General features: G+C 39.4%; 1 protein-coding gene across 1 annotated transcript in view; it reads right to left on the bottom strand.

Moving 5' to 3' along the window:
- The window catches only part of IL31RA (interleukin 31 receptor A), an 81636-nt gene extending 63096 nt beyond the window's left edge, over positions 1-18540 (bottom strand). Inside the window, exons 1-2 of the mRNA XM_010588146.3 lie at positions 17882-18540; positions 12753-12870 (exon numbers count right to left, since the gene is read on the bottom strand). Coding sequence (XP_010586448.2) covers positions 12753-12870; positions 17882-17939 — 176 coding nt within the window. The 5' untranslated portion in view covers positions 17940-18540. The remainder of the gene's footprint in view (positions 1-12752; positions 12871-17881) is intronic.
- Between the last annotated feature and the right edge of the window lie 603 nt (positions 18541-19143).

Here is a 19143-nt window from a genome sequence, read left to right as displayed (position 1 = left end):
CCTCAGAGACACTTGGGGGTTGGTTCTCAGCCCCCTGCCTTGTTCAGAGCATGACCCCCTGCTGCAATCACATACCAGTATATATGCCAATCACCCCTGCCCCTCTAAGACTGTAGGACAGAGCCTGTACCACATACTTGATGGTCAGCTACCTGGAAACCTGAGCTGAATTCACACAAGAAAACGGAATGGACTCCTAGACTGATATACCTGATAACAGCTCTAGCCAGCTAGGGACAGGACACCAGACCTCCAAAGGTGAAAATAATCAAGCTAGCTCACTCAAGCAACCCATAGGGGGTATACCAAAGCAAAACAAAGAAGGCAGCTATGACACAGTAAGCAAGCATAAACTAAATACAATAACTTATAGATTGCTCAGAGACAACAGTCAATATCAAGCCACATAAAGAAACAGACCATAATCACCTCAACAGGCTCTCAAAACAAAGAATCCAGGGATTTTCTAGATGAAAGTGCATTCCTGGAATTACCAGATGCAGAATACAAAAGTTTAGTACACAGAACCCTTCAAGGCATCAGGAAGGAAATGAGGCAATACGTGGAACACGCCAAGGAACACACAGACAAAGCAACTGAAGAAATCAGAAAGATTATTCAGGAACATAATGAAAAGTTTAATAAGATGGAAAAATCCATAGACAGACAGCAATCAGAAATTCAGAAGATTAACAACAAAATTACAGAATTACATAACTCAATAGGAAGTCAGAGGAGCAGAATTGAGCAAGTAGAAGCTAGAATTTCTGAACTCAAAGATAAATCACTTGGCAGTAATGTATTTGAAGAAAAATCAGATAAAAGAATTAAAAAAAATGAAGAAAGCTTAAGAATCACATGGGACTCTAACAAGAGAAATAACCTATGAGTGATTGGAATAACAGAACAGGGAGGGATAATAGAAAATATGGAGAAAATTGTTGAAGATTTGTTGGCAGAAAACTTCCCTGATATAATGAAAGATGAGAAGATATCTACCCAAGATGCTCATCAAACTCCACATAAGGTAGATCTTAAAAGAAAGTCACCAAGACATATTATAACCAAGCTTGCCAAAACCAAAGATAAAGAGACAATTATAACAGCAGCAAGGGATAAACGAATAGTCACCTACTAAGGAGAGCCAATAAGAATAAGCTTGGACTACTCGGCAGAAACCATGCAGGTAACAAGTCAATGGGGTGACATATTTGAAAAATTGAAGGAAAAAAATTGCCTGCCAAGAATCATATATCCACCAAAACTGTCTCTTAAATATGAAGGTGAAATTAAGACACTTCCAGATAAACACAAGTTGAGGAAATTCGTAAAAACCAAACCAAAACTACAAGAAATACTAAAAGGAGTTCTTTGGTTAGAAAATCAATAATATCAGGTATCAAGCCAAGACTAGAACACTGGGCAGAGCAACCAGAAGTCAACCCAGACAGGGAAATCCAAAAAAACAAAGCAAGATTATAAAAAAAAAGAAAGGGAAAAAAAAAGCCCAAAACAGGGTTAACAGCGATGTTATTATATAAAAGAAGACAACATTAAAATAATACAGAGGGACTAAGAAATGTAATCATACACCTTCCATATGGAGAAGAAGATATGGCAATACAAAGAAATAAAAGTTAGTTCTAAATTTAGAAAAATAGGGGTAAAAAATAAGGTAACCACAAAGGAGACAAACAATCCTACTCATCAAAATAAAATACAAGGGAAAAACACAGACTCAGCAGAAACAAAATCAATAACAACAAATATGAGGAAAGGACAATATATAAAGAAAATCTACTCAGCACATAAAATCAAGGGGGAAAAAGAAACTGTCAACACACAAAAAAACACATCAAAAGGATGGCACTAAATTCATACCTATCCATAATTACCCTGAATGTAAATGGACTAAATGCACCAATAAAGAGAAAGAGAGTGGCAGAATGGATTAAAAAACAAGATCCGGCTATTTGCTGCCTACAAGAGACACACCTTAGACTTAGAGACACAAACAAACTAAAACTCAAAAGATAGAAAAAAATATACCAAGCAAACAACAATCAAAAAAAGCAGGAGTGGCAATATTAATTTCTGGCAAAATAGACTTTAGAGTTAAATCTATCAGAAAGGATAAGGAAGGACCCTATATAATGATTAAAGGGACAATACACCAAGAACATATAACCATATTAATTATTGATGCACCCAACGACAGGGCTGCAAGATACATAAAACAAACTCTACCAGCATTGAAAAGTGAGATGGACAGCTCCAAAATAATAGTAGGAGACTTCAACACACCACTTTCGGTGATGGACAGGACATCCAGAAAGAAGCTCAATAAAGACACGGAAGATCTAAATGCCACAATCAACCAACTTGACCTTGTAGACATATACAGAACACTCCATCCAACAGCGACCAAGTATACTTTCTTTTCTAGTGCACATGGAACATTCTCTAGAATAGTCCACATATTAGGTCATAAAGCAAGCCTTAGCAGAATCCAAAACACTGAAATATTACAAAGTACCTCCTCTGACCATAAGGCCACAAAAGTGGAACTCAATAACAGGAAGAGCAGGGAAAAGAAATCAAACACTTGGAAACTGAACAATACCCTGCTCAAAAAAGACTGGATTATAGAAGACATTAAGGATGGAATAAAGAAATTCAGAGAATCCAAGAGAATGAAAACACTTCCAAACAGGACCTTTGGGACACAGCAAAAGCAGTGCTCAGAGGCCAATTTATATCAATAAATGCACACATCCAAAAAGAAGAAAGGGCCAAAATCAAAGAATTATCCCTACAACTTGAACAAATAGAAAGAGAGCAACAAAAGAAACCCACAGGCACCAGAAGAACACAAATAATAAAAATTAGAGCTGAACTAAATGAAGTAGAAAACAGAAAAACAATTGAAAGAATTAACAAGAACAAAAGCTGGTTTTTTGAAAAACTCAACAAAATTGATAAACCACTGGCCAAACTGACAAAAGAAAAACAGGAGAGGAAGCCAATAACCCGAATAAGAAATAAGATGGGAGATATTACAACAGACCCAACTGAAATTAAAAGAATCATATCAGATTACCATGAAAAACTATACTCAAATTTGAAAACCTGGAAGAAATGGATGAATTCCTAGAAACACACTACGTACCAAAACTAACACAGAGGTAGAACAACTAAATAGACCCATAACAAAAGAAGACATTGAAAAGGTAATCAAAAAACTCCCAACAAAAAAAAAGCCCTGGTCCAGACGGTTTCATGCAGATTTCTACCAGACTTTCAGAGAAGAGTTAACACCACTACTACTAAAGGTATTTCAGAGCATAGAAAAGGACAGAATACAACAAACTCATTCTATGAAGCCACTATATCCCTGAAACCAAAACCAGGTAAAGATACCACAAGAAAAGAAAATTATAGACCTATATCCCTCATGAATGTAGATGCAAAAATCCTCAACAAAATTCTGGCCAATGGAATTCAACAACATATCAAAAAAATAATTCACCATGACCAAGTGGGATTCATATCAGGTATGCAGGGATGGTTCAACATTAGAAAAACAATTAATGTAATCCACCACATAAATAAAACAAAAGACAGGAATCACATGATTTTATCAATTGATGCAGAAAAGGCATTTGACAAAGTTCAACACTGATTCATGATAAAAACTCTCAACAAAATAAGAATAGAAGGAAAATTCCTCAACATAATAAAGAGCATTTATACAAAGCCAACAGCCAACATCACCCTAAATGGAGACAGCCTGAAAACATTCCCACCGAGATCGGGAACCAGAGAAGGATGCCCTTTATCACCACTCTTATTCAATATTGTGCTAGAAGTCCTAGCCAGACCAATTATGTTAGATAAAGATATAAAGGGCATCCAGATTGGCAAGGAAGAAGTAAAAGCATCTCTATTTGCAGATGACATGATCTTGTACACAGAAAGCCCTAAGGAATCCTCCCGAAAACTACTGAAACTAATAGAAGAGTTCAGCAGAGTACTAGGATACAAGATAACCATACAAAAATCAGTTGTATTCCTCTACACCGACAAAAAGAACATCGAAGAGGAAATCACCAAATCAATGCCATTATTGTAGCCTCCAAGAAGATAAAATACTTAGGAATAAATCTTAGCAGAGATGTAAAAGACTTATACAAAGAAAACTACAATACACTTCTGCAAGAAACCAAAAGAGACTTACATAAGTGGAAGACCATACCTTGCTCATGGATAGGAAGACTTAACATTACAAAAATGTCTATTCTACCAAAAGCGATCTATACATTTAATGCAATTCCGATCCAAATCCCAAGGACATTCTTTAATGAGATGGAGAAACAAATCATCAACTTCATATGGAAGGGAAAGAGGCCCTGGATAAATAAGGCATTACTGAAAAAGAGGAACAAAGTGGGAGGCCTTACTTTACCTGATTTTGAAACCTATTATACTGCCACAGTAGTCAAAACAGCCTGGTACTGGTACTACAACAGATACATGGACCAATGGAACAGAACTGAGAATCCAGAAATAAATCCATCCACATATGAGCAGCTGATATTTGACAAAGGCCCCAAAACAGTTACATGGGAAAAAGACAGTCTTTTTAACACATGGTGCTGGCATAACTGGATATCCATCTGCAAAAAAATGAAACAAGACCTATACCTCACTCCATGCACAAAAACTAACTCAAAATGGATCAAAGATCTAAATATAAAATCTAAATGATAAAGATCATGGAAGAAAAAATAGGGGCAACGTTAGGAGCCCTAATACATGGTAGAAACAGTATACAAAACATTATAAAGAATGTAGAAGAAAAACTAGATAACTGGGAGCTCCTAAAAATCAAACACCTATGCTCATCCAAAGACTTCACCAAAAGAGTAAAAAGACTACCCACAGACTGGGAAAAAGTTTTTAGCTATGACATTTCTGATCAGCACCTGATCTCTAAAATCTACATGATACTGCAAAAACTCAACTGCAAAAAGACGACCCAATTAAAAAATGGGCAAAAGATATGAATAGACACTTCACTAAAGAAGACATTCAGGTAGCTAACAGATATATGAGGAAATGTTCACGATCATTAGCCATTAGTGAAATGCAGATCAAAACTATAATAAGATTTCACTTCACTCCAACAGGGCTAGCTAGCATTGATCCAAAAAACACAAAATAGTAAATGTTGGAGAGGCTGTGGAGAGACTGGAACACTTATACACTGCTGGTGGGAATGTCAAATGGTACAACCACTTTGGAAATCCATTTGGCACTTCCTTAAAAAGCTAGAAATAGAACTACCATAGGATCCAGCAATCCCACTCCTTGGAATATATCCTAGAGAAATAAGAACCTTTACACGAACAGATATATGCACACCCATGTTTATTGCAGCACTGTTTACAATAGCAAAAAGATGGAAGCAACCAAGGTGCCCATCAATGGATGAATGGATAAATAAATTATGGTATATTCACACAATGGAATACTAGGCATCAATAAAGAACAGTGAGGAATCTGTGAAACATTTCATAACACGGAGGAACCTGGAAGGCATTCTGCTGAGTGAAATTAGTCAGTTGCAAAAGGACAAATATTGTATAAGACCTTATTATAAGAACTTGAGAAACAGTTTAAACTGAGAAGAAAACATTCTTTTGTGGTTACGAGAGGGGGAAGGGAGGGAGGGTGGGAGAGGGGCACTCACTAATTAGATAGTAGATAAGAACTACTTTACGTGAAGGGAAAGACAGCACACAATACAGGCGAGGTCAGCACAACTGGACTAAACGAAAAGCAAAGAAGTTTCCTGAATAAACTGAATGCTTTGAAGGCCAGCGTAGCAGGGGTCTGGGGACCATGGTTCAAGGGGACATCTAAGTCAATTGGCATAATAAAATCTATTAAGAAAACATTCTGCACCCCCCTTTGAAGAATGGCACCCAGGGTCTTAAACGCTAGCGAGCAGCCATCTAAGATGCATCAATTGGTCTCAACCCACCTAGATCAAAGGAAAATGAAGAACACCAAGGACACAAGGCGATTATGAGCCCAAGAGACAGAAATTGCCATGTGAACCAGAGACTTACATCATCCTGAGAACTAGATGGTGCCTGGCTACAGCCGATGACTGCCCTGATAAGGAACACAACAGAGAATCCCTGAGGGAGCAGGAGAACAGTGGGATGTTGTTGTTAGGTGCCGTCAAGTCGGTTCCGACTCATAGCGACCCTATGCAAAACAGAACGAAACACTGCCCGGTCCTGAGCCATCCTTACAATCATTATTATGCTTGAGCTCATTGTTGCAGCCACTGTGTCAATCCACCTTGTTGAGGGTCTTACTCTTTTCCACTGACCCTGTACTCTGCCAATCATGACGTCCTTCTCCAGGGACTGATCCCTCCTGACAACATGTCCAAAGTGTATAAGACGCAGTCTCGCCATTCTTGCCTCTAAGGAGCATTCTGGCCATGCTTCTTCCAAGACAGATTTGTTTGTTCTTTTGGCAGTCCATGGTATATTCCATATTCTTCACCAACACCACAATTCAAAGGCGTCAACTCTTCTTCGGTCTTCCTTATTTATTGTCCAGCTTTCACATGCATATGGTGTGACTGAAAATACCATGGCTTGGGTCAGGCGCACCTTAGTCTTCAGGGTGACATCTTTGCTCCTCAATACTTTGAAGAGGTCCTTTGCAGCAGACTTATCCAATGCAATGCGTCTTTTGATTTCTTGACTGCTGCTTCCATGGTTGTTGATTGTGGATCCAAGTAAAATGAAATCCTTGACAACTTCAATCTTTTCTCTGTTTATCATGATGTTGCTCATTGGTCCAGTTGTGAGGATTTTTGTTTTCTTTATGTTGAGGTGTAATCCATACTGAAGGCTGTGGTCTTTGATCTTCATTAGTAAGTGCTTCAAGTCCTCTTCACTTTCAGCAAGCAAGTTTGTGTCATCTCCATAACACAGGTTGTTAATGAGTCTTCCTCCAATCCTGACGCCCCGTTCTTCTTCATGTAGTCTAGCTTCTCAGATTATTTGTTCAGCATACAGATTGAATAGGTATGGTGAAAGAATACAACATTGACGCACACCTTTCCTGACTTTAAACCAATCAGTATCCCCTTCTTCTGCCTCTTGATCTACGTAAAGGTTCCTCATGAGCACAATTAAGTGTTCTGGAATTCCCATTCTTCGCAGTGTTATCCATAGTTTGTTACGATCCATGCAGTCGAATGCCTTTGCATAGTCGATAAAACACAGGTAAACATCCTTCTGGTATTCTCTGCTTTCAGCCAGGATCCATCTGACATCAGCAATGATATCCCTGCTTCCACGTCCTCTTCTGAAACTGGCCTGAATTTCTGGCAGTTCCCTGTCGATATACTGCTGCAGCCATTTTTGAATGACCTTCAGCAAAATTTTGCTTGCGTGCGATATTAATGATATTGTTTTATAATTCCCACATTTGGTTGGATCACCTTTCTTGGGAAGAGGCATAAATATGGATCTCTTCCAGTCAGTTGGCCAGGAAGTTGTCTTCCATATTTCTTGGCATAGACGAGTGAGCACCTCCAACGCTGCATCTATTTGTTGAAACATCTCAATTGGTATTCCATCAATTCCTGGAGCCTTGTTTTTCGCTAATGCCTTCAGAGCACCTTGGACTTCTTCCTTCAGTACCATCGGTTCCTGATCACATGCCACCTCTTGAAATGGTTGAACATCGGCTAATTCTTTTTGGTATAATGACTCTGTGTATTCTTTCCATCTTCTTTTGATGCTTCCTGCGTTGTTTAATATTTTCCCCATGGAATCCTTCACTATTGCAACTCAAGGCTTGAATTTTTTCTTCAGTCCTTTCAGCTTGAGAAACACCGACCGTGTTCTTCCCTTTTGGTTTTCCATCTCCAGCTCTTTGCACATGTCATTATAATACTTTGTCTTTTTGAGAGGCCCTTTAAAATCTTCTGTTCAGTTCTTTTACTTCATCAATTCTTCCTTTTGCTTTAGCTGCTCGACGCTCAAGAGCAAGTTTCAGAGTTTCCTCTGACATCCATCTTGGTCTTTTCTTTCTTTCCTGTCTTTTCAGTGACCTCTTGCTTTCTTCATGGATGATGTCCTTGATATCATTTCAGAACTCATCTGGTCTTCAGTCACTGGTGTTAAATGCGTCAAATATATTCTTGAGATGGTCTCTAAATTCAGGTGGGATATACTCAAGGTCATATTTTGGCTCTCGTGGACTTGCTCTGATTTTCTTCAGTTTCAGCTTGAGCTTGCATATGAGCAATTGATGATCAGTTCCACAGCTGGCCCCTGGCCTTGTTCTGACTGATGATATTGACCTTTTCCATCATCTCTTTCCACAGATGTCGTCAATTTGATTTCTGTGTGTTCCATCCGGTGAGGTCCATGTGTATAGTCACCGTTTATGTTGGTGAAAGAAGGTATTTGCAATGAAGAAGTCGTTGGTCTTGCAAAATTCTATCATTCCATCTCCAGCATTGTTTCTATCACCAAGACCATATTTTCCAACTACTGGTCCTTCTTCTTTGTTTCCAACTTTCCCATTCCAATCACCAGTAATTATCAATGCATCTTGATTGCATGTTCGGTCAATTTCAGACTGCAGCAGCTGATAAAAATCTTCTATTTCTTCATCTTTGGCACTAGTGGTTGCTATGTAAATTTGAATAATAGTCGTATTAACTGGTCTTCCTTGTAGGCATATGGATATTATCCTATCACTGACAGTGTTGTTCTTCAGGATAGATCTTAAAACGTTCTTTTTGACGATGAATGCAACACCATTCCTCTTCGCGCTGTCATTCCCAGCATAGTAGACTATATGATTGTCCAATTCAAAATGGCCAGTACCAGTCCATTTCAGCTCATTAATGCCTAGGATATCAATGTTTATACGTTTCATTTTATTTTTGATGATTTCCAATTTTCCTAGATTCATACTTCGTACATTCCAGGTTCCAATTATTAATGGATGTTTGCAGCTGTTTCTTCTCATTTTGAGTCGTGCCACATCAGCAAGTGAAGGTCCTGAAAGCTTTACTCCATTCACGTCATTAAGGTCGACTCCACTTTGAGGAGGCAGCTCTCCCCCAGTCATCTTTTGAGTGCCTTCCAACCTGGGGGGCTCATCTTCCAGCACTATATCAGACAATGTTCTGCTGCTATTCATAAGGTTTTCACTGGCTAATGCTTTTCAGAAGTAGACTGCCGGGTCCTTCTTCCTAGTCTGTCTTAGTCTGGAAGCTCAGCTGAAACCTGTCCTCCACGGGTGACCCTGCTGGTGTCTGAATACTGGTGGCATAGCTTCAAGCATCACAGCAACACATCAGAGCAGTGGGATGCAGACCCCAAATTCTCATAAGACCAGACTTAATGGTCTGACTGAGACTAGAGGGACCCTGGTGGTCATGGACCCCAGACCTTCTGTTGGCCCAGGACAGGAACCATTCCCAAAGCCAACTCTTCAGACATGGATTGGACTGGACAATGGGTTGGAGAGGGATGCTGGTGAGGAGTGAGCTTTTTGGGTCAGGTGGACACTTGACACTACGTTGGCATCTCCTGCCTAGAGGGGAGATGAGAGGGTGGAGGGGGTTAGAAGCTGGTGAAATGGACACAAAAAGAGAGAGTGGAGGGAGAGAGTGGGCTGTCTCATTAAGGGGAGAGTAATTGGGAGTGTGTAGCAAGGTGTATATGGGTTTTTGTGTGAAAGACTGACTTGACTTGTAAACTTTCAGTTAAAGCACAATAAAAATTATTTAAAAAATGGCAGGCACTTAGTAAGTAGTTAACAAATGTGAGATAATACTATTATTGTTATTACCGTTACTATAGTTGAACATTTTTGTGTTTGCCCATGATGTAACCTTGAGATATATCCTTTCTCCCCTACCCCATACCTGCAGATCTCCTTCAAGTCTCAGTTCAAAAGCCACCCGCTCCAGGAGGGCATCCCCAACTCCTCCTCTTTTCCCCAAGGCAATATAAATTCCTGTTGTCTTGAGCATCGGTAGGTTTTTGTTCATAACACTGACCCAGCCTAATATGTTCTCAGGGTTGACTGTTGTTAGGTGCCATTGAGTCGGTTCTGACTCATAGTAACAAAACACTGCCAGGTACTGTGTCATCCTCATGATCATTGTTATGCTTCAGCCCATTGTTGTAGACACCGTGTCAATTGATCTCATTGTGGGTCTTCCTCTTTTTCGATGACCCTCTACTCTACCAAGCGTGATGTCCTTCTCCAGGGATTGATTCCACCTGATAACATGTCTAAAGTACGAGAGATGTAGTCTTGTCATCCTTGCTTCCAAGGAGCATTCTAGCTATATTTCTTCCAAGACAGATTTTCATTCTTTTGGCAGTTCATGGTATATTCAGTATTCTTCACCAGCACCATCATCCAAAAGCATCAATTCTTCTTCAGTCTTCCTTATACATTGTACAGCTTTCCCATGTCTATGAGGTAATCGAAAACACCATGGCTTGGGTCAGGCATGCTTTAGTCTTCAAGGTGATGTCTTTTCTTTTTAAGATTTTAAAGAGGTCTTTTGCAGCAGATTTGCCCAGTGCAATGTGTCTTGATTCCTTGAGTCCTGCTTCCATGGATGTTGATTGTGGATCCAAGTAAAATGAAATCCCTGACAACTTCAATCGTTTCTCTGTTTATCATGATGTCGTTTATTGGTCCAGTTATGAGGATTTTTGTTTTCTTTATGTTGAGGTGTAATCTATACTGAAGGCTGTGGTCTTTGATCTTCATCAGTAAGTGCTTCATGTTGTCTTCACTTTCAGCAAGCAAGGTTGCATCATCTGCGTAAATGCAGGTTGTTAATAAGTCTTCCTCCAATCCTGATGCCATGTTCTTCTTCATATAGCCCAGCTCCTCAGATTATTTGCTCAGCATACAGATTGAGTAAGTATGGTGAAAGGATACAACCCTGAAGCACAGGTTTGACTATCCACAGGGAAATCCTACCATTCTACCTGGAAGAAATATTCTAGGTGATAAACTCACAAAAATACAAGCCAGTCTAGGAATACAAGAAGTCTAGGCAGGCCTGGGGCCATCAACGGGAAGTGGGTATAATGGTTCCAGGGTATTCTACATGCCCAGCTGGTGACTATAATGACAATCCATAAAGAGAGATGAAGGAAAAAGCAGAAAAATAGAAGTGAGTCAATTAAGGTTTCCAGATTTTCATTCTATTGCTACTTCTTGTCCAACATGGAGCCTAGAACTAACACTTCTGTGAAAAGATAAATCATTTGGACCATGTGTTATTGGGCCTTTATCATTCTTAATTTCTAAAGCAGGGGTCAGCAAACTGTAACCTACAGGCCAAATATGGCCACCTCCTGTTTTTATATGACCCACAAGCTAAGGACAGTTTTTACATGGCTAAAATGTTGCAAAAAAAAAAAAGAGAATATTTTGTGGCATGTTCAAATTACATGAAATTCAAATTTCAGTATCTATAAGTAAGGCTTTATTGGAACATAGTCACACATATTGTCTATAGCAGTTTGTGTGCTACAACAGTAGTGTTGTGTAGTTTTGACAGAAACTACATGGATTGAGAAGCCTAAAATATTTACTACCTAGCCCTTTACAGAAAAAGTTTGCCAATCCTTGTTTTAAAGTATCTCTTTGACAAAGATACTCATTAACATATAGATACTGTTAAGAATATTATTTGCTTTTCCCTTTCTTCTGCTCTAAAACATACAGTATACTTCCCTTATAACACCAGTTACCAATTTATGAGGAGTAAAGTGGTTAAGAGCAGCTAACCAAAAGTTCGGCAGTTCAAATCCATCAGCCACTTCTTGGAAACCATATGGGTAGTTCTACTCTGTCCTATAGCATCACTATGAGTCGGAATCGACTTGACAGCAATGCAATAATGACTGATGAAACACACACACACACACAGAGTACATATAAAGATCTTGTATAGAAAAAAAAACTTGGAACTACAGATTCTCTTTTATAAACAGCAAAAGACTTAAAGATCATCTTATAATGACTCCTGACATGGATCCTCTTATTCCTAAGGAAGCATGAAGGAAGTAATGGGCTTTACGAGCTATTTTCAGAATTTTAAAAAATCCCTGTGCAAACTCACTAAGACATCTAACTTTTGGCCAGGATTGTTAATAAATTAGAATAAAAAGGGATCCTTGAGAGAGTGAAAAATTTGGAAATCACTGTCCTAGTAGAATACTGTTTGACAAGGGTTACACAGCAAATTAGTGGAAGACTGAGTTAATTTTGCTTCTTGGTGCTGAATTTATCCTACTTACTATGTCTGGATCTGTGAAAAATGAATTGTGCTATAACACTTTCTGAAAAGAGAAGGAGCATAATTGAATATAGTAAGTAAACAGATTTTTCTGCTATGCTTACAACTGGTCACTAAGCCAATCAGGCAATCCTAAGAGCAGGCCATAATGTGGCTGTATCTTCCCTCAACTCTGTGTCTGCAGACCTGTCAGTATGGCTTTAAATAACCAAGAAGTCACCCAGCCACCAGATGCAGCATAAAGCTCACCCAGAAGCTGTCATTGAGAAAGTGTTTTACTTCATAAGTGACTTGAATCATGACAAACCAGGAGACTCTGCCTCCTCTCCTTACTCCCACTAATAGCACACAAGCTTCTCCTACTTACCAAGTTCTGTAAACTGTGTACCATGTGTCATAGGCTTCCTTTTCTGGACTCCAAGTGCAAGTTAAATTGCACCTATAGTAGAAGATGCAAGAAATGTTCTCAGGCTTATGTGGCAGAGCTAAAAAAAAAAATTACACAGACACAACAATTTCAGTTCATGATAGATACTGTCACCATGGAATATTTTTATGAAAGCAGATGAATTGAAAGCTAGGTTTGTTGTTTAGCTGTTAGGTACCATTGAGTTGATTTGTTGTTGTCTTTGGGTATCAATAATTTGTTGTTGGGTGCTATCGAGTCGATTCCAACTGATAGCAGCCCTATGGGACAGAGGAGAACTGCCCTACAGGGTTAAGGTGTAATCTTTATGGGAGCAGATCACCAGGTCTTTTCTCCTGTGCAGCCACTGGGTGGGTTCGAACCACTGACCTTTCTGTTAGCAGCCAAGTGCTTTTCCCTTATCAGGTCTATGGAAGGTATCTAATTCCATTTCTCCAATTATTACCTTTGAAGAGTTAGATTTCTAGTTAAAAATAAACTTTCTATATTCATACTCAAAATTAACATTTGAGAAGCCAAAATTAAAGCACCAGGCAAATATAAAGTGTTAGTGAAATACTAAGTAAAACATCAAATGGCAGAACCATTCCAGATAATTGGGTAGTGAATGATGTGGCCAGAAGAAAAAAATACAAATTGCTTAACTGTGCCACACTTAAACCTTACAAATCAATATTTTTCCCTAGAAATGTGTATAATAGAAAAAATTTCTGATATCTTTAGCTGCATTTTCCCATCTTACCAATTTTGTTCCTTCTGGTTCCCCACCCAGTAGTATCCATCCCTTCATAAGAAGAGTAGACACTGCCATCTAGAAAGGAATCTGGACCTTCAAGGAGCCCATAGGTAGAATTCAAGGGTCTATAAACTTCTACGGGAACTTACGTCCTTGAAATGCAGAATTTCTTCCCATTGTGAATGTAGGTAACAAACTATAATGATATCAGTACTTGTGACTTTGTCATCACTAAAAATCACAGTTATTTTCATACTACATTACAGTTGTTGCAGATACCTTCAAATATCAAGAACCACTGTCACTGTTTATCAGTTACGGTAATTATTAGACATAAATTAAGGTAATTATTAGGTTGCGCAGCGGTTAAAAGCTCAGCTGCTAACCAAAAGGTCAACAGTTCGAATCCATCAGCTGCTCTTTAGAAACCCTACGGGGACAGTTCTACTCTGTCCTATAGGGTCGCTATGAGTTGAAATTGACTCGTCGGCAACAGGTTTTTTTTTTTTTTTTTTTGTTAGTATTTACTGTGTTAACAAAAAAGCACATATATTACTATGTTACAAATTTGTTACCTCCTGTTTTTTAACAGGAAGTCAGTAGTAAAGCATTCTAGGATGAGTGGCATTCATTATTTTGTTTAAGTTTGGAGATTTTCTGATTTTTAAAAAGGCTCTAAATGTGTGTGTGTATGTGTGTATACATTTATACATTTTGGTCAGTGAAATGAGTATTGTCCACATTGGTAAAGGGGCCACTGTCAATGACAAGAGTGAGGGAGAGCTAAGTGTCTCCAATGTTGTCCCAACATTTTTGGCTCTTTCCAGAGAGGCTGCCTTCCTCTGAGTCTTGCACATGAGCTGGGCACCTGAAGCACCCACCTGTCAGCAGTTGTCACACAAACTTTCTATCTTTGGTATTTTACATGTTAAAAACCAAGGACAAACTGGTGCTCTCCAAACCAAATGCTTAAAAAGACCAAAAGTTAACTGGACTTGAACCAAACAATACGGCACATTACATACATGGAGATTAGAAGCTGGACTATTAACTTATTCCTTAAAGAGCACACACAGCTTGAAACCTTCACTGCTGGATCCTTGGGTCAGCAAACAGGATATTAACAAATTTGACACCTCACCGCCGCCAATGGGATGTGCAAAATCCTGCCAGAGGGTCAGCCAGCAAGTCCCAGGAGAAGTGACTCTCTCATTGTCCAACTCAGGCATGTCCTGTTTCCAGGGCTCAGAGATAACACAGGCTCTGTGTGTGTGTGTGTGTGCGTGTGTGTGTGTGCACGTTTCCTAAGTCCTTCAGCCAAGTCTAACAAATATTCATATATTGTAGCCTTCCCCTCAACCTTCATTTCACTAATACCCAAAAATGACACTAACTCTTAGCAAGATTTCAAAATTGATCTTTTCCTGTCAAACAGAAAAAGAAGTCTTTCCCTGTCTCCTCATAATATTCTTTGGTCTTATACTATTCTCATTACAGCCTCCTCAGGATACCAATTTTATTTCCTTCTTCATTCTCACTCTATCTTGCATTGGCTGACTCCAAAGTGAGCCAGCTGAAAAACCAATATGGGAATGCAGGAATCCAAATATCCTGCCTGCCTCAGTAAATCCTGGTCTTTCCTGCTTTTCCCTGAATACTCCTCCTTAGCTCCTTCAGAAGCTTTAATTAACAGATATTAAACATTGTAGGCCAGAATAGGAATTAAATATCTGGATTCCAGAATCCTAAGTGTCACCAGGTATCAGGAGAAGAGAAAGTGACTCTATAAATGATTTTCCACTCAACCTGGGCTATTTTTATAGGGCTACATGTGTTTTGCCATTGTCTTTAAGGTACTGCTTGGCATATGGCAGGAGAGAGCAGTATTCTTGCAGAGGCCACTTTATATCGGGATTACAGAGATTTGTGGTATATGCAAAACAAGTACTCATCAATATTTCCAGTGCTCATCAGTATCTCTTCTTCCTTGTAATTAAACAGGCAATCAGTGTGCCTATTTTAACTCTAATTCAACTAATCTCTAGCCAGAATATCAACTCTCCATCAGAAGGCTGTCACAAATGTGTAAAATTGTGACAAAGCAATGAAGGGCCCTTTACCTCTGTCATACTTTCTCCAAAAAAACATAATCCCAGCCTAATCACAAGAAAAGCAACAAACAAGCCCAGTAAACGAATAATTTATTTTATAAGGATCAGTACAAAGCTGGTTCCTCTGAGACAGGGTTGAAGATGTCCCAAATGTCTAACTTTTCCAAGCTGCTGTATCACTCTATCCTGTCTAACATCAACTACTCCCTCTCACCTCAGTACTTTCCCTCTTGTCTTTGGGTTCCCTAATTCGCTGCAATGTCTCACAGAACTCACAAACTGTATAATGGAAATGGCTCACGCAGTTGTGGAAGCTGGCAAGTCCCAAATTCGTGGGTCAGGCATAGACTTCTCCTTGATCCTCAGTCTCTGCCCAAAGGCACTCAGCTTTCTTGCTCCATGGGCCAGGAAGCCCACTGCACCGTCTCCTGCGGGTCTTTCCTGTGGGTCTCTCCTTCTTTGCTGATGCTGGGATCTCTCTCTCTGCTCTGGAATTGGCTCTCTTTTAAGGAAAAACTAACTAATCCCCTTGGTAGGCCACAATTACCCTATCACACAATCATGTGGGTGGGAGTTACAAGACCATGGCTAGAAAGGCAACACAAAAAAGTAATTAATTGCACCCATATTGGGGGACATTCCACAGGATACTTGGCCAGTACTCCTCAAGACTGTCAAGGTCATGAAAAACAAAGGAAGACTGAGAAACTGTCACAAACCAGAGTAGCCTGGGGAGACATGACAACTCAATGCAATATGTACCCTGAATTGGGTCCTGGAGCAAAAAGAAAATACTAGTGGAAAAAAAATGGTGAGATAAAGTCTTGAATTTAGTTTTTAGTAATGTATCAACCAATATCAGTTTTTTATATTTGACAAGAATACCAGGATATTATACGATGCTAACAATTGGGGAAAACTAGGTGAGAGGTGTTTGGGAAGTCTTTGTATTATCTTTGCAACCTTTCTGTAAATCTAAAATTATTCAGAAATAAAAATATTTATTTCGGAACAATGGAGAACTGAAGGCTAGATGTGTCACTCCCTTCTATCGATACTTTCTCCACACCTTCAAATAAAACACAGCGATTTCTTTATTTCTAGAAATAAGGCGAAATATTCATTAACTTTCCTCTAAGAAAGAATGGGAGAGTATGCATTACCTCTGTTCTTGCTCATTAGAGAATTTCCCTTTTGTTTTCAAAATTAAAAAGATGTTCTAAATCTCCCTTTTGCTCTCTAGGTTCATATCACCTCGGTGCTGTTGCAAAGTGTTTTGAACAATGTCTTGAAATAGAAAAGGGCAGGCCTGAGCAGACACCAAGGAAAGGATATTTCAGGTGGGAAGTGGGGTAGAAACCGGAACCTGTTATGTAGGAGATGGTATATTGTAAAGAGTGATAAGAAGAGAAGGAGACAGAGATAAAAGATAGGAAAAGAAAAGAAATAGTAATTTGATGGGAGCCACAATGCACATAATTAGAAATTTAGACTGTGTAAGTAGCAATTTTTGGTTCCTGGGCTGGCCAAGAGAGGTTAGATGGAAGGATGAGACACTAGCCTACCTGCCCCTATTGTCTACAAACCTCCTGAGTGCCACAGGTGTAACCCCAGGAGACTGACTGCAGGCAGGCCATGCCAGAACTGAGGTCTGGCATACATTTTCACTCTCTGGGTCACTACCGCCCTCTTGGTGACTCCCAATTACTTCATAGTATCTAATCTACCTTATCAATGCCCAACCCCCACTTCTATCCTTTTCTCTGGTTTTAATTAAAAAAAAAAAAGATGTGATCAAACTAATGGATCTCAGATCTGCAAGACACTGTGCAGTCAGTAGGCTCATTGGCTTCAACTGGAACTTGTAGAAATATGTTGCTTCATCATTTCCCTTTACATTCTTGGAATTTATGGCAAATAGTGTGAAAATTGTATTTTTGTATATATGTGTGTGTTTTATATGAAGCATTTACTATTGCTCTAAAACCTTTTGGGGGTCACATCTTCCTTTGATAATATGATAGGCCATTGTGCCAGATAATCACAGCCACAGGTATAATGCACATACACACACACACACAAATTCAGAGGGTTCACAAATTCTCCGTTGCCATCTGTGGATGTCCATGGTCCAAGTGTTCCTTTGTTCCGAAGTTAACAATTCTTGTCCAGAGAAGGTAACAGGAATCACATGACCCATAAAAGGACCCAAGCCATCCTACCTGCCAGGCCGAAACTGCAGAGTAGAGGGAATATCCACAGTGCCGAGGCCCACATCATCCCTGAGTTACCACAGGCAGGCTGGGGAGACAGCTGAAACTGTCATCAGTCAAGAGTTAGTTTGCTTCCTATCTCTTTCAATAACTCTATTTCTAGTTATATTAAACAGATTCTAGGCCTTGGGGAAGTGAAGGGTTATTTGTTTATTTGGCTATTGTCACATAGATTCCTTCACAATTACTCCACAATTACATCAACCCCAGTCAATGTTTTAAAAATGTGCAGTTACAATGAATTTTCCTTTTATCCATAATCCACTCCACTATGTAACATGCAAAGTACACCAGCTGCCAAGAGTATGTGCCAGGAAAAAAGTACTGTGAGTCTGTATGGAGCTGAGGGCATCCTCTGGCCTCTACCTCAGTTCTGGAGCTAACCAGCCAAGTGGAACAACTCATAGTTTCCCAAGATACCCATGTTATTTCTTATCTTGTTTTTGTACATGCAGTTACCCCCACCCAGAATATCCTTCCCACCCTATTCCTGGGAAATTAATCCATCCTTCTAGACTCATCTCAAGGCTGGCCTTCTCTGAAAGGATGGAGTCGACCAATTAGTCAGTCCCTTCTTTGTGCCCCCGTCCCTACAACTACACATCGGCTGTATTTCCACTATAGTACTTGTTACACAGGATAGCATCTTGCCATATACAGGGAGCTCCTGAAAGTAGAACCTCTCTTACTCATCTCTGAAGTCCCAGCAGTTAAGGCAGTGCTTGGTACATGGTTGTTGTTGTTGTGTGCTGTAAAGTCAATTCCGACTCACAGCAACCCAACAGAACAGAGTAGAACTGTCCCATAGGGTTTCCTAGGCTGAAATCTTTACGGAAGCAGAATGCCAGGTCTTTTCTTGCGTGGAGCAGCTGGTGAGTTCAAGCCGCTCACCTTTTAGTTAGCAGCTAAGCACTTAACCATTGCACCACCAAGGCTCCTTGGAACATGGTGGACACCCAATATCACCTGTTGAATGTAATTATTAACTAAAAAAAAAAGCAAAAATAAAAAAAAACAACACTGCTGGCTCCTCATCTCATGCTAGGTGAGATTCGGAAGTGGGAGGGAATATATTTACATAAAGCAAATATAAAAGCAGTAACTCATTTGCAGAAGAAACAAATGATGTTACGTTTTCTTCTGACATCATTATAGGAAAAAAGAATTCTCGACAAAATAAATCATTCCAGAAGAATTCACATGCAGCATTT

The sequence above is a fragment of the Loxodonta africana genome, chromosome 2 (genome assembly GCF_030014295.1).
Source record: "Loxodonta africana isolate mLoxAfr1 chromosome 2, mLoxAfr1.hap2, whole genome shotgun sequence".
Lineage (NCBI taxonomy): Eukaryota > Metazoa > Chordata > Mammalia > Proboscidea > Elephantidae > Loxodonta > Loxodonta africana.
This window is presented reverse-complemented; position numbering and strand designations above follow the sequence as displayed.